The sequence below is a fragment of the Centropristis striata genome, chromosome 3, assembly GCF_030273125.1.
Source record: "Centropristis striata isolate RG_2023a ecotype Rhode Island chromosome 3, C.striata_1.0, whole genome shotgun sequence".
NCBI classification, from domain to species: Eukaryota; Metazoa; Chordata; class Actinopteri; order Perciformes; family Serranidae; genus Centropristis; species Centropristis striata.
The window spans coordinates 39,788,096-39,801,663 of record NC_081519.1 but is presented as its reverse complement, the minus strand read 5'-3'; the positions used below and the strand labels follow the sequence as shown (position 1 = coordinate 39,801,663).

Below are 13,568 nucleotides of genomic sequence, written 5' to 3'. Positions count from 1 at the left end.
AAACCAGGTGGTTCTGGCTGCAGCCAATCCCAGCCCAGGCGTGGAACCTCTCCACCAATCGCACCGTGGATAGGGCACACTCTGCATATAAAAAAGGAAACCAAAACACAGGGCACGCATACAAATGCAGTTTGCTAGAAAATAACTATAATATGACCACAGTCATAACACCCCCACACCCAAAGAATTAAACATACCCCCTATATGTTTAATTCCTACAAATCTGAGGAACACCTGGACAAAACATCTGCTATTACATTTTCTGTACCCTTCTTGTGGTGAATCTGCAGGTTAAAATCCTGCAAGAGGAGAGACCAGCGCATTAGCCGCTGGTTAGAATTGCGCATATGTGCGAGGAATACCAAGGGATTGTGATCTGTGTACACTTGTACAGGCTGCGAACTAGACCCAAGATACACTTCAAAGTACTGCAAGGCAAACAGGAGGGCGAGAGCTTCCTTCTCAATAGCAATGCCAATACTAACTTCTGGGTTGGCCTACAAAACTACATCGTCACGTTTCCTCTTTATTTGTAAGTCTTATAGAGTCCAAGATGTCAGATGTCAGGTCATGAAAATGTTCTTGGTGAAGTTGAAACTTAGTAGCTGAGCTAATGATGGACGTCTGCTCTACCCAGAGTGTCCTATTTCAACCTTGGAGCCAGTCAGTGCTGCATTGCCTCAGTAAGGACTCATTATTCCATATTTGCTTGCAAGAAATTTACTCAATTTCTATGTTTTGAGCTAAAAAGTTTGTCTGTGTGAGATTAGGGCATTTGGTTTCCTTCACCACGCTGAGCCTGAGAAGTGTTGCAGCACCTGATTATTTCTCGAGGCTGTTTTTGTCACAACAGTGCAAAGCAAATATTATTTTAAGTGTCAATATCCAATTAAACAAGAATACAGAATGTAATGATTTATGCAGTACAACAGAGAATGAGGTCCAACAAAGACACTGTAGCACAGGAACAATAATGAGGAGATAATTGAAACTGGGTGCTCTAGGATGTTTATTCTCCAATTAGTTTCAGAGCTAAACAGCTCAGCAAGTATGAGTCACTTCTTAGAGGAAACCCAGAGTTTTCAGTGTGCTTTAGTTTCCCGCTACAAGGAGATTAAGAGTAATAAAACTGTGGGTGAAGGAGGTTTCAAGAAGGCGATTAAACTAATCATCTCCCAACTCTGATGTGTCTTTACCTGCCCCCTCACTCCAAATGCTACCATACGCTCATTATATCCAGTTCAGTAAAATACTTTCACAAAAAAGAGATGGGTCTCCACCTCCCATCTCTCTCTCTCACGGATTTCGCTTAACTCAAAATCCGTGGAATAGCCACGGAATCGCTCAAATTTCCGTGAAACTGACACGGATTTCGCAACAATGCAAGTTAATGACAGTCATATCCCGTGGCCATCCCATGGATATTTGTTCCTATTGGTTTGTTCCAAGTCACGTGACTTTCAAGGTTCCGGCGGTCAGAACAAAAAACATGGCGGACAGTTCTCTCATTTTTAGTAAAAAAATTAATATTTTGACTTTGTTTCTGCATAAAAATGGATTTTGATCACATTTCTAGCGAGAAATATATGTTTTATTTTCTAAATATTCACTCAGTGAATGTACATAATCACTTTGTGGTGAAGATCTCGCCAGAAAAATATGACTGTCATTAACTTGCATTGTAGCGAAACCCGTTTCACGGAAATTTGAGCGATTCTGTGGCTATTCCACGGATTTTGAGTTAAGCGAAATCCGTGACTATTTCACGGATTTCTGTGAGACCATGTTGCTCTTTTTTGTCGTACCCCATCTTTTCTCTCATTGGTTCACGTCTCATCACCCCACTTTCCTCTCTTTCTTGTCCTTCTTCCAAACTTTCCCCCCAAGGATTCTGTGCTTTTTCACTCTCCACTACGTTCCCCTTCCCTTCCCTTCTCATCTCCTCTCTCTTTCTTAACTCTTTCCTTCTAACCAACTTTTTCTTTGCTTCTCTCTCACCTCTCTTATCTCCGCCTGCCTCCTCCCAGAGCTGCAGTTTCTGGTAGAGCACCACCTGTACAGGCAGCAGCAGGGAGCCGGGGACGAGTGCTCCTCAGAGAGCTGCCTGTCAGACCGGCCCAGCCCCGACTCTGTTCCAGCCGGGGAGGAGCTCCCGCACGACGATGAGGCCACTGCAGAGGCCTTTGAGAAACTGCGCTGCCAAATGGAGGGTATGTCTGGACACTGTGAAGAAGAGGATTTTATTGGCATGCCTACTGAACCTCTTTTAAAACCTTAAACTGACTCAGGCACCTGCAGATGCGTGGAGTTGTTTAAAGTTTCCATGTAAAATTCAGATAACATTTCAGCAGGGAGGGCAATAGAAGTACTCAATTCCAATGAAAAAAAAAAAAGTCTATTGCAAGTAAAAGTCCTGCATTAAATCCCACTCAAACTAGAAAACTGCATCTTGGCTAGGCGTTGACATTATCCTGCACAGCATAGCTCTGATCGATCCAAAGTCAGTTTAGAAAACATTTTAAAAGTTGTTAACTTGTCATAACTGATGTTATAAATGTGCAAAACAAATCTAAAGGTTAATGTTCCAGTAGTATGAGAGTTCAGCTGCAGACAAACAGAAGGACAGTCACGCCTAATGCAGTTACGTTTATTTCTCTACTTCTATATAATAAACATAGAATAACAAAGTAGAAATATACAGTACAGGCCAAAAGTTTGGACACACACCTTCTCATTCAATGCGTTTTCTTTATTTTCATGACTATTTACATTGTAGATTCTCACTGAAGGCATCAAAACTATCGATGAACACATGGAATTATGTACTTAACAAAAAAGTGTGAAATAACTGAAAACATGTCTTGTATTTTAGATTCCTCAAAGTAGCCACCCTTTGCTTACTAGAATATAAGACATGTTTTCAGTTATTTCACACTTTTTTGTTAAGTACATAATTCCACATGTGTTCATTAATAGTTTTGATGAATCTACAATGTAAATAGTCATGAAAATAAAGGAAACGCATTGAATGAGAAGGTGTGTCCAAACTTTTGGCCTGTACTGTAGATACTCAAGAACCTCACTTATTGTGAGTCCGTTAATAGTCTACTTGACTAAATTTATTGTGTTTACTTTCCACTCCTGGGTGTCAGTCTTGGTGAGCTTGTGATATGAATAAAAAACATGAATGAATGTATGAAGAAGGCCAAAAGGGAGTCTGCCAAAATATATCTAGGACAAGAAAAGGAGTAGAAAAATAATAAAAAGGATGGACACAAAGGAAGTGAAGATGCCAGAATGAAGCAAGGACAGTCAGACTGATAAGGAGGTCACTGCTGTGGCCTTTAAAAAATGAATGGTGTGGTACCATGAGAAGAAAGGGAGAAGATGTTGAGGAATAATAATAAGGGAGAGAGGAAGTCAAATGTGGCTTATTAATACGAAGGAAGGGTGAAGGATTGGGAGAAAATTGGAGCAGTAAAGTAAAGCAGAAAATGAGGCAGAAAGCAGGGGAATGGCTGGAAGGGATGTATGTAAATGATGATAGGTTTTTGGAGAAAGAGTAGAATTAAGAGAAGTGAAACAAAGGGATTGGGGGAGAGGGGAAATGGGAAAAGAAAAGGAAGACTCTTGGGAAATATGCTTATTCGCTCCCTTGGAAGAGTTTAAGCCTGGTGCACTGCACATTACAGGGTTTTCAAATCTTTGCTGATTTTACATGAGACTACAGATAAAACAACAGATTTAACAGATTTTTAAAAATATTTTAATGGTCTGATTGCACTCTCTAGTCAAGAGGGGACCGCACATTTTGTTATATTAAACAGTTACAGTATGGCAATACCAGGGACTTGGAAGCTCACAGAAATCTGCATGATTAAATGTGACTTCAGATCAAAACATATGCAACGGTGGCTTGTTGTGCTCAGTTGAATGCACTTACTAGTTCTCTGATTTGCACCGAAAAACAAAAATAGAGAAAAGGATCTGAGGATGAGGCACGCTTAGAAGACGAAATGCTACAAGTTAACACTAATGTGATGGCGACTGACACACTTTCTTGTCAGATGCAGGCTGTAGCTCCATATTTACCGTAAAAACATGAGAACGGTATCAGCCTTCTCCTGCAACTCTCTGCAGGAAAGTGAATAATTGAATCATTCCTTTAAGGAAAACACTTACTTACTTACTTATGATTCAAAGTGCCACCTTGGCAGACTCTGTCTCCTTTCTGTGCCAAATACTTTTAGCAGCTGATGAGAAAAAAAACAGAGAATCAGCTTTTCAGCTCTGGCCAAATAAGTCACTTTAATGGTAGGTTGGTATGGTCACAGACAACAGCACATACTGTAATTACCTCGCACTAATTCATCATGAAAGCTGCTTTTCTGAAGTGCCAACATTTTTATGTTTGTTCATGTTGTTTTCACATGCTGTTTGGGGTGAAAAGAGCACACACACACACACTCACACACACACCCACACTCACCACCAGTGTATTAAGGTGACGATGTTTTTTATAGATTACCCACATGTTTTGGAGGAGCTGCTAATTTAAATTCTTAGTGCAGATGAAAGGAGCAAAAGGGAAGCTGGGGGAAACAGATCGATGACTATTAATACAAGTCCAGTTAAGGCTTGGCTTCACGTAAAGATCAGCCTTTTGAATTCACTCAGCATGACTAAAAAAACATGGAACTGTAAATGTCAGGTGACATTGATTGATGAGGTGGTGAAGTTATATACTCATAATTTAAAAGTTTAATATGTAACATTTCCTGATAAAATGTCTATTTTGTAGAGTTGTGTACTTACTAATAGTTTCTAAAATGTTAAAAACCTGTAGTTTTAATCAAGGACGTGCCCCGTGTCTGCCGTCTGTTTATTGTTTATTGTTGTTTATTGTATCCTTTGGATCCCCATTAGTCTTCATAGAGATGAAGACTATTCTTCCTGGGGTCCACATTAAATCAAACAATTATTACACAATTACATCATTACAGCATTTATACAGATAATAACATGAAGTCATTCATCCTTACATGATTATAATGTATATTAACATGATTATAATATATATTAAGTAGTACAAGGCATGATTATAAAAACAGTTACATGATTATAGAAGAGTATACGAGGTAAGCATAAATTTTACCATGACGTTCAATGCAGATGTATTAACATAGTTGAGTTCAACTTAACATGATTACATATTTTCATAGCAAGGACAAAGTTGAGTCTGTTAATGCCGGCGTAGGCATATAATATTCCCACGTTGCTGTTTTGTGTCTGGTTATGTATTATATCTCTCCTCACCTTCATCTCAACCTCTATTTGTCTCGCTGCCCCCTGCAGAGTTCTCAAGAGAGAGTCTATTAGAAGCTGCTGGTGGACTGGAGTGCCCCCTCTCCAAGGAGAAAGGAGAGTGTTCCAGCGTTGCCAACATAGCAGATCCCTCATCGCAACAAAACAACGCACAAGCAGGTAGAGTCAAAAGAGCCACGTTTACACAGGAATCCTCTCCCTCAGGGGACTCCTCATCATCCGTTCACTAGGCAGGGTCGATTTAGAAATGTTAAACAGTTTCAACAGGCTTGGCTCTGTGTCATGTAATCATGGCTTGTCAACAAACATCTGTGAAGTGGCTTTGATCCGCACTTCACAGAGTTTCAGCTGCTGTGGCTGAAATATCCCGGGAGGCAGCTCGTACGGAAGTTGAAAAATGTGTTTGTGGAGCTGATCTGATACTGTGGGTGTTCTGTCATTACTGTAGATTCTTAATTTCTCTCTAGATTTTCTTTCTTTCAATTTACCATTGATCCATGTGGAGCTTTTAATCAAGAATATGTAGTTTATTGTAACAAATTGCTGTTTGCCACAGTGTGAAGTCAATTAAAGAGTATCTATAGAAAACACAAGGCATAGTAATAGTTCTTATTAACCTTTATAATGTATAATGATGTCTGATTATTGTGTTCAGACAGGACACAAAGCTAATTTTAGGTTGTTTTTTAAAAAATGTTAGAAGATCATTTATGAGGGAAGAGAAGCTGCTACGGAAGAGAATTAGGGCCAGGTAGGTGGAAAAAAATTATGAGGAGGAAATTTATTTTTTCATTACGCAGTTCGAGAAAAAAGTCGAAATAACCAGATAAAAGTAGAAATGTGGCGAATAAAGTTAAAATACAGTGTCGAGAAAAAAGTCAACTTTTTGGAGTTTGGTAATGTTGGGAAGATATTCACAGATTTCATTTTTTTTTCTTTTTCCATTGTATTTCAACTTTTTTCTTAACATTTCGCTTTTTTCTCAAAATGGAGTCTGGAGTCACAACCTATGTATTCTCTTAAATTATTTCAATTTCAGCTCATCAACTGAATCAGGAGGTTCTCTTTTAAATCAAGTAGCTCAAAAAAGAGAGAAAGAGAGAAGAGAGAAAGAAAATAGTGTGGGTGCTCAACACCCAATACATGTTCTGTGTTGGGTTTGAGCATGCTTTGAACCCATGGTTTTGAGTTTTTTGAGTTTATTTATTTAAAACAGGGACAATACATATTAATGAACATATACATGTAAATATGCAAGATTATAGCCAACAGCTAATTTCCATCTTTAGTCCTTTTGGCAGGTTGATGTCAATACCATAACCATAACAATAAAATCAATAAAACAACAATAACAACAAGTTGGCAGTTGGCCTTCATGGCCAGAATGAGCAGGAGGAGAGAAAATGTGTCCTTGAGCACAAGAACAGAAAAGAAAAACAGAAGCAAGAACAATGAAAAGTGTTGTGGATCATGGTGTGAGCAGTACCGGAACAATATTGAAGGGTGTTGCAGCAATAGAAAAGGCAGCGCTCCGTCTTTCTTACAACATTGATCTGCATTTCTTTCAAAATCTTCTGACACGCGTTGCTCACATGTTCTGAAAGGATCGGGGCCAAAAAAATCAGAAACTTTAACTGACTTTTGAATGTTTTCAGCTGATTAATTTTAAAAATTTTAAATTGCTCACATTTCCAATGAGTATGTTTTACTTGCAGATATAGTAGAATTCAGGACCAGCTTTTTTCTAGTACTGTAAATCTCCACAACAGCTAGCTTACACTTTTGCTCTGGTTTGGGACAAACTTAAAAAAAATGAATTCCCCTCTGTCATGTAGCACTCTAATTCAAGCCCCATGCACACCACAATGGCATGTAAGGAGATATGATGCTTGACAAGTCTGCCGTTGCTAAACTATAATAAAGGCTACATTTACACGAGGACGGTCTGAACAGAAGACGCAAAAGTGGCGTCGCGTCTTCACTTTTTATTCCTCGTTTAGACGAGCATTTTCGGGAGGAAATCTGCTGCATACGGTGACGCAAAAGTGTGTGAAATTCGATTGTATGCATGCCAGGCGGCATCACTTAAAGCAATAAGAGCATCTTTGGGCATGCAGAAGTTTTCACGCCACACATTTTCATCAGCTACTCCTTCCACAAAGTTCTCCACCATCACTAGATCTCCCAGGTCTCGTTCACAGCCATCTGGCTCCTCCGACCAATTGCTGCATCCAAAATGTGAGAGAGGTAATTCGAAAGACTCCTGTAAGTTTATTAGAGCTGCCAGAGCAGCTTGAAGGTCCGACGCATGGAAATAATCCCACGTTTGTTTATTTTCCTGTACTGGAGCATGTATGTGACGTAAACACATACGTGACGTGAGCAGATCAGATCAGAGTTTTGCGTCTTGTCAGTGTAGACGACACGCTACGGAGGAGAGGATTTAACTTTTCCACTCTGGAAGGTGGTTTCAGATTTTTGCGTCTTTAAGCCCCCAAAACGCCGTCACCGTCTAAACGAAAGGCACTTCTGATAAAATATTTTGTCGTTTTTACCCGCGAGCGTCCTCGTGTAAACGGGGCCAAAGACAACAAACAAACGGGCAGCTGTTCATAACCATATTGGACTAAAAGTTATAAGATCATATCTAGCCTCATATCTAATATGCACAAAGCACACCACGAAGAGAGAAGATGAGTGACAGAGCATCTATCTCCTACTATAAAGGCAAAAGGAATAATGCTTATAATCACCTTTGTTTCTATGTAGATAAACAGCAAGCACCAGAAAAGAGAGCTTACTTTTCTCTTCATATGGGAAGAAACAACCACCCCTACATTAAATTAACAAAAACAGTTCCTAAATATGTATTTATTGTGCAGCTGAATGAGCCCATTAAAATCCCCAGAGTCTGCCTCTTCTCTTTCTTTTATTGTCCTTCAGTCTTTTAAGTCTCTGTCTATATTTTGCAGACACAAAAGCAGCCGCATCCAGTGCAAGTCAGCCGGCAGAGGAGAAGACAAAGAAAGGCAGCCTGGAGAAATAGAGCGGTCTTCTGTACAACACAAAGCTGCTCGGTCTGCTCAGCCAGCCAACACAATGACAGAAGATTGTGTCTGCAGATCCACTTTTAAGATACATCAGGGCATCTATGTTCCTCTACAGTCAGGCCTTAGTTTCCACCCCGAGAACAGGATCAAAGATTTCTACACTTATTTTGTGTCAAAAATCCTGTTAATTATTTAATTATAATATATTTGTTTTCTATAGCTTCCCCTGCACTAAAGTAAAACTAGCTTAATGTACATATGAACCAAACTGGGAGTCACTATTTAGTTAATGGAGAAAAGAAAGAGTGTTCTCCTGTCTCAGTCACACAATCATTATCATACTACCACCAATCACGTTCTTATTGTCCCCTTTAGCATTCAAAGAAAAACAAATATTCTATTTACAATCCTTTTAGACAGTTTTTTATCCATAAAGATGTGCCATGACTCCTGCAATTATTGTTTCCATCTCAAAGCAATAAAGATGTATTTGTACCTCATAAATAACTGGGACCGAAAACATTCACTTTTAAATTCAAATGCCATAATTTATTGGGTTAGATGCAGGATCGTAACTGAGTAGAGAAAGCATCCGGGTTGACTGACAGTTTAAATGAAATACATACATTCTTGTTTGTTTACACTACTGGATTGGACATCTACAAATAATTATACAAATAATGTTATTTTTCTGCTACAGAATGTAGAGCTGCAACAACAAGTCAAGTAATCCTTTGACAGAAAAATTATGGGCAATTATTTGGAGAATCCATTATTATTTTGATTAATTTTGATTCTGGTTCCAGCTTCTACAGTGAGAGGATTTGTTGGATTTGAAGATGTCATCTTGAACTCTTAAGAGACATTTTCCACAATTTTTTAGACAAAGCAATTCATCAGTCAATCAAGAGAATAATCACTCAAACTCATTCATAAAAAATAATTACTAGTTGCAGCCCTAACTGCATTACATATACTCTCTGTAAATTACTTTTCCTGTATTTCACTGTGAGGGAAAAAAATAGAAACCAAAAGGGAGAACTTTATATTTTACATTTTTTGGTTTCATGATGGCGCCACCTATCTTTGCATTCATTTGATCGAATACTGTTATGGTATACCCATACAGCCACTCAAATCACCTGATTTGAAACCATATTTCCAACAAGTCTTCCTACCCATACGACGACATAAGTCATTTGTTCCTACCCTCTTATACGACCCACCGAAGTGTTTAAATTTGGTCAGATGTTGGCAACAATACTACTTGGCTAAGTTTAGGAAAAGATCACAATTTGGATTAGAACAAGTTAATTTAAAGTTAATTAAGTTACAGTGTATATGTAAGTAAAACTATGTTTTAATATAAAAAACGACAGTAACAGCGGTCTCCAGGACGAAAGTTCTTGTTCGACCCATCCATCCAACCAAACGTCCCTCCTTTGTGGACTTTGTTGCTCTTTATAGTACATTACTAGAGGTCGCCCAAACAATAATCATAAATATGGGTCGGAATAAGTTGATGTACAAATGACCTATGGGGTCATTCTTTGGGGGGAGGACAGCCATCAGCCTGCAACACACACACATTAGCTTCCTGTGATGTCTTGTTCTAACTTACAAACATGAACACGCTTCTTGTCCTGCACCTTAGTTTGTTAAACGAGACATCAAACAAACATTCACAGGGGAAAAGTGCACTGCTAACGTCAGTGACCACAGTCAATTAGCTGCTCAGCTGCGGCACATTAAACAGCATGTAAACTTTCCTGAAAAATGTCCGGTTAGATGCTGCTGCAGTCATTACTCTTCAATGGCACTGCTACAGGCTGTCTGCCCTTAAACAGCTGTCAGTCAAACCCAGACACAGCTACCCACAGATACTGAAAGTATTTTGATACTTCTCTCAAAGACCCCTTTGTTCCTTTCAATAATACAATTTAATGACTAGACTTGATTTGAAGGAATCAAAAAATACTTGCAACTCGACTTGGATTTTAACACCAATGACTTGTGACTTATCTTGAACTACCAATTTACAGCATTATGTCAGCCATTATATCTGGTTACAGTAATAGACCTATAACATGGATTTTACCAGCTTAACTGTGTGGTTTCAGACAGCAGGCGGCTTGTGAAGGGACCAGGTTTGTTTCTTTAATTAACCAGCGACTAGCGCACCACCCCATGAACAACTCTTCTTTTTAATAACCCTCCCACCCAACAATCCACCATGAAACTGATGGAAGATGGGACTCTGAAAAAAAGTCACAATTGCATATCCATCTGCTCCGTCAGCACCACAGACAGCGCCACGGATTCATCAATACACAGCACAGTTAGGCTGCTGATATTTCAGAACCGTGATCGGGGCAATGGATTTAAACTAGCACAAACCTCCATCAGATAAAGGATCAATGAATCAGGCAGACTAGACTAACATATTCAGCTAAACAGCACCGCCGCCCTCTTCTCTATCTGCTACAAGGAGATGGAGATGGCAGGTTAAAAAGGGGCATGCTAACAAGCTACCTTCGCTAACCTTCTCCCCTTCTCAATTTGCCTTTTGGCTGTAAATCTAAAAGAACAAAAGGAAGCATGGGACATTACAGAGGGATTTGTCTGCAGATGCATTTACATATTTTAATTTAACAAGGAAAAACACATCTCCAGTAAGCAAATTGCACCCTCATATTTGACACTTGAATGCTCGTTGGGAATCTAAATCCTGCTCATAAAACACTTTCCTGCATGGCACTGAATGTACAGTTACTACTTTACTGTGCTTCATTTTGTATGGGAACTAATTGAAACAGCAAATCAAACATTTTAAATACCGGAAACAAATAGTAATTACTGGCATTTCCGTTTGGTATGAAACAAGGACATACTGAAGTCTTCACCACACTCTTAAATGTTATTTCATCTGTTGTTTGTATCACTGAAGTGGCATTATTATGTAGATTATGTGACAATCATTCCATAACATTCACATTAATACTTGACATGCCTGAAAGAAAAAAAACAAACTCAAAACAGAAAACTAAAGCCACCCCAGTATTGATCACACCAATGACCACAATGAACAACAAAGAGTAAAAACATTCCTGTGCAAGCTTTTGTTTTTTCTTCTACAGTATATTTATGGACCATGTAATGTTTGTTCTGTTTTTGAATGGTAATAGTGTACTTTACATGGATTTAATCTGGGGAGTTTTGTTCCAATTTTACTTGAATTGATTGATGATTACATCTGTAATCTAAATTTGTTTGATACAATAAAAAGTTTAAATTGGTGATTGCTGTTTTCCTTTTGCACTTGTGTGTACACAGTATGCTGTTTGCATGAAGTCAAGTTAAAAAGCATGTGTGACAATCAGCATCAACACGAGGTCTGCTCACAACTATTTTTACAAGTGTTAAGACCAAAGCACGTAAACCAGGATCGGTTTTTCTACTTGGTTACAGGGGAAATCTCAAAAAACTCCAGTGTCTGAGATCACTGCAGCTCTGGTCATGTGTTTAGTAGAGGCTGACTTTGACTATATCCTAAAAATAGGCACTTTGCAAATAAATAATTCAATGTATTCAGAGCCGGGGGCATAAAAACATACATTTTTTATACACAGGACTAGTATTCAAAAATATTTTTTGTGACACTGCAGTAATTTGAGCTACACGTGATAACTTATAGTCATGTAAAAAAAAGTCAGTATAGTATTTCGTCAAAAATCATGAAAAAAAAGTCATAGTATAGACCAATTTGGAGTCTATGTCATGGCTACGTCACTGGTTGTTGCGTACGCAGACTGTTGGCAAAAAACTGGGAGGAAAACGTTTGCAATCTATAAAAACAATTAGGAAAAAGAGGAAAACAGATGATTTTCAGGGGTAACGATGACTTGCTGTGCCGTTGGATGTCAGAACAGAAAAGTTTTTTTTTTAAAAACTGGCGTTCATTCACATCATTTGCTTTCTTCAACGATGCCCTTTGAAGCTCTACAGACGTTTATGCTTGCAAACCATTAACAGACGGACTCGGCTGCTGTCAATTTTTGTCAAAAATGGTCTAATTTTAAAATGCCTTAAAATGCTTAAAAATGGGTCAATTATTGCCTGTTGATACATGTGGTAGAATAGTTTCTCTAAAAACAGTGAAAAAACAAACCATATTATGGGTTGTCCAAAAATGACCCACTCAAAAAAAGTCATACGGATGTGTATGTGGATTTTGGTCAAAAATGGAAAAATTTTAAAATGCCTAAAAATGCTTAAAATGGGTTAATTATAGTCTGTTGTTATGTATTAGAGCATAATATGGACAGGAATGACAGAAAAACACCATATTTTGTTTGGGATGTCCAAAAATGACCCCCTCAAAAAAACAAAAAAATCATACTACTAACGACATAATTTTTTTGTCAAAAAAGGTCAAATTTTTAAATGCCTAAAAATGCTGGGTCAATGGCAGTTGCGTGCGCAGACTGGTGGCAAAAACTGAGAGGAAAACAGTTGCAATCTATAAAAACAATAAGGAAAAAGAGGAAAACAGACACGTTTCAAAGGTAACAATGTCTTGCTGTGCCGTTTTTAAAAAACTTGCATTCATTTATATTGATTACTTTCGTCAAAGATGCCTAGTTTGACCTTCAAAATCATGTAAAAAAAAAAAATGTCAAAGCATAGTATGTCAATAATTCCAGTTGCTATATTTCTATATTTTCAAAGGCCTGTGTGTGATTGATCACTTCTATTCTGAGTTTTTGCTGTGAAAGCACATAGCAGATGGATTTGCTGCTGGGCTTCTTTAGAGCAAAAGAACCAAAGTTGCAGTTTTCATTGATTTTCTGTATCAGGCTGAGAGACACTTTGATCATAACTTTTAAATCGGCTTGAGGAGAAAATCTACACCTTAAGAAGTGTAGGATTTCGTAAAAAAAATCCTTGTTTTGCTTTTCCCCCCCTGCAAATATGTTATAGGCTACAGAATATAGCACATGCATAAAGTGGAAGAATTGGTGTTTTCAGTGTTTTTTGCATTTATATTGAGTTTCTTTTGTGTGCATATCAGAGCTGTGCTATTTGTGATATTTATGAATTTCTCAGACGTGCAGTTGAATACGGAGAAGCTTGATTTGTCCGTACCATCCTGAGATGAAGGAAGCAGGATAAGCAGTCGCGCCTGACAATGAT

The 13,568-nt window shown here is 38.3% G+C and overlaps 1 protein-coding gene across 1 annotated transcript in view; it reads left to right on the top strand.

The window, feature by feature from the left end:
* LOC131968859 (protein phosphatase 1 regulatory subunit 1A-like) overlaps positions 1–11,674 on the top strand; it is a 38,444-nt gene extending 26,770 nt beyond the window's left edge. Inside the window, exons 5-7 of the mRNA XM_059329904.1 lie at positions 2,028–2,210; positions 5,356–5,484; positions 8,298–11,674. Coding sequence (XP_059185887.1) covers positions 2,028–2,210; positions 5,356–5,484; positions 8,298–8,371 — 386 coding nt within the window. The 3' untranslated portion in view covers positions 8,372–11,674. The remainder of the gene's footprint in view (positions 1–2,027; positions 2,211–5,355; positions 5,485–8,297) is intronic.
* Positions 11,675–13,568: the final 1,894 nt, after the last annotated feature.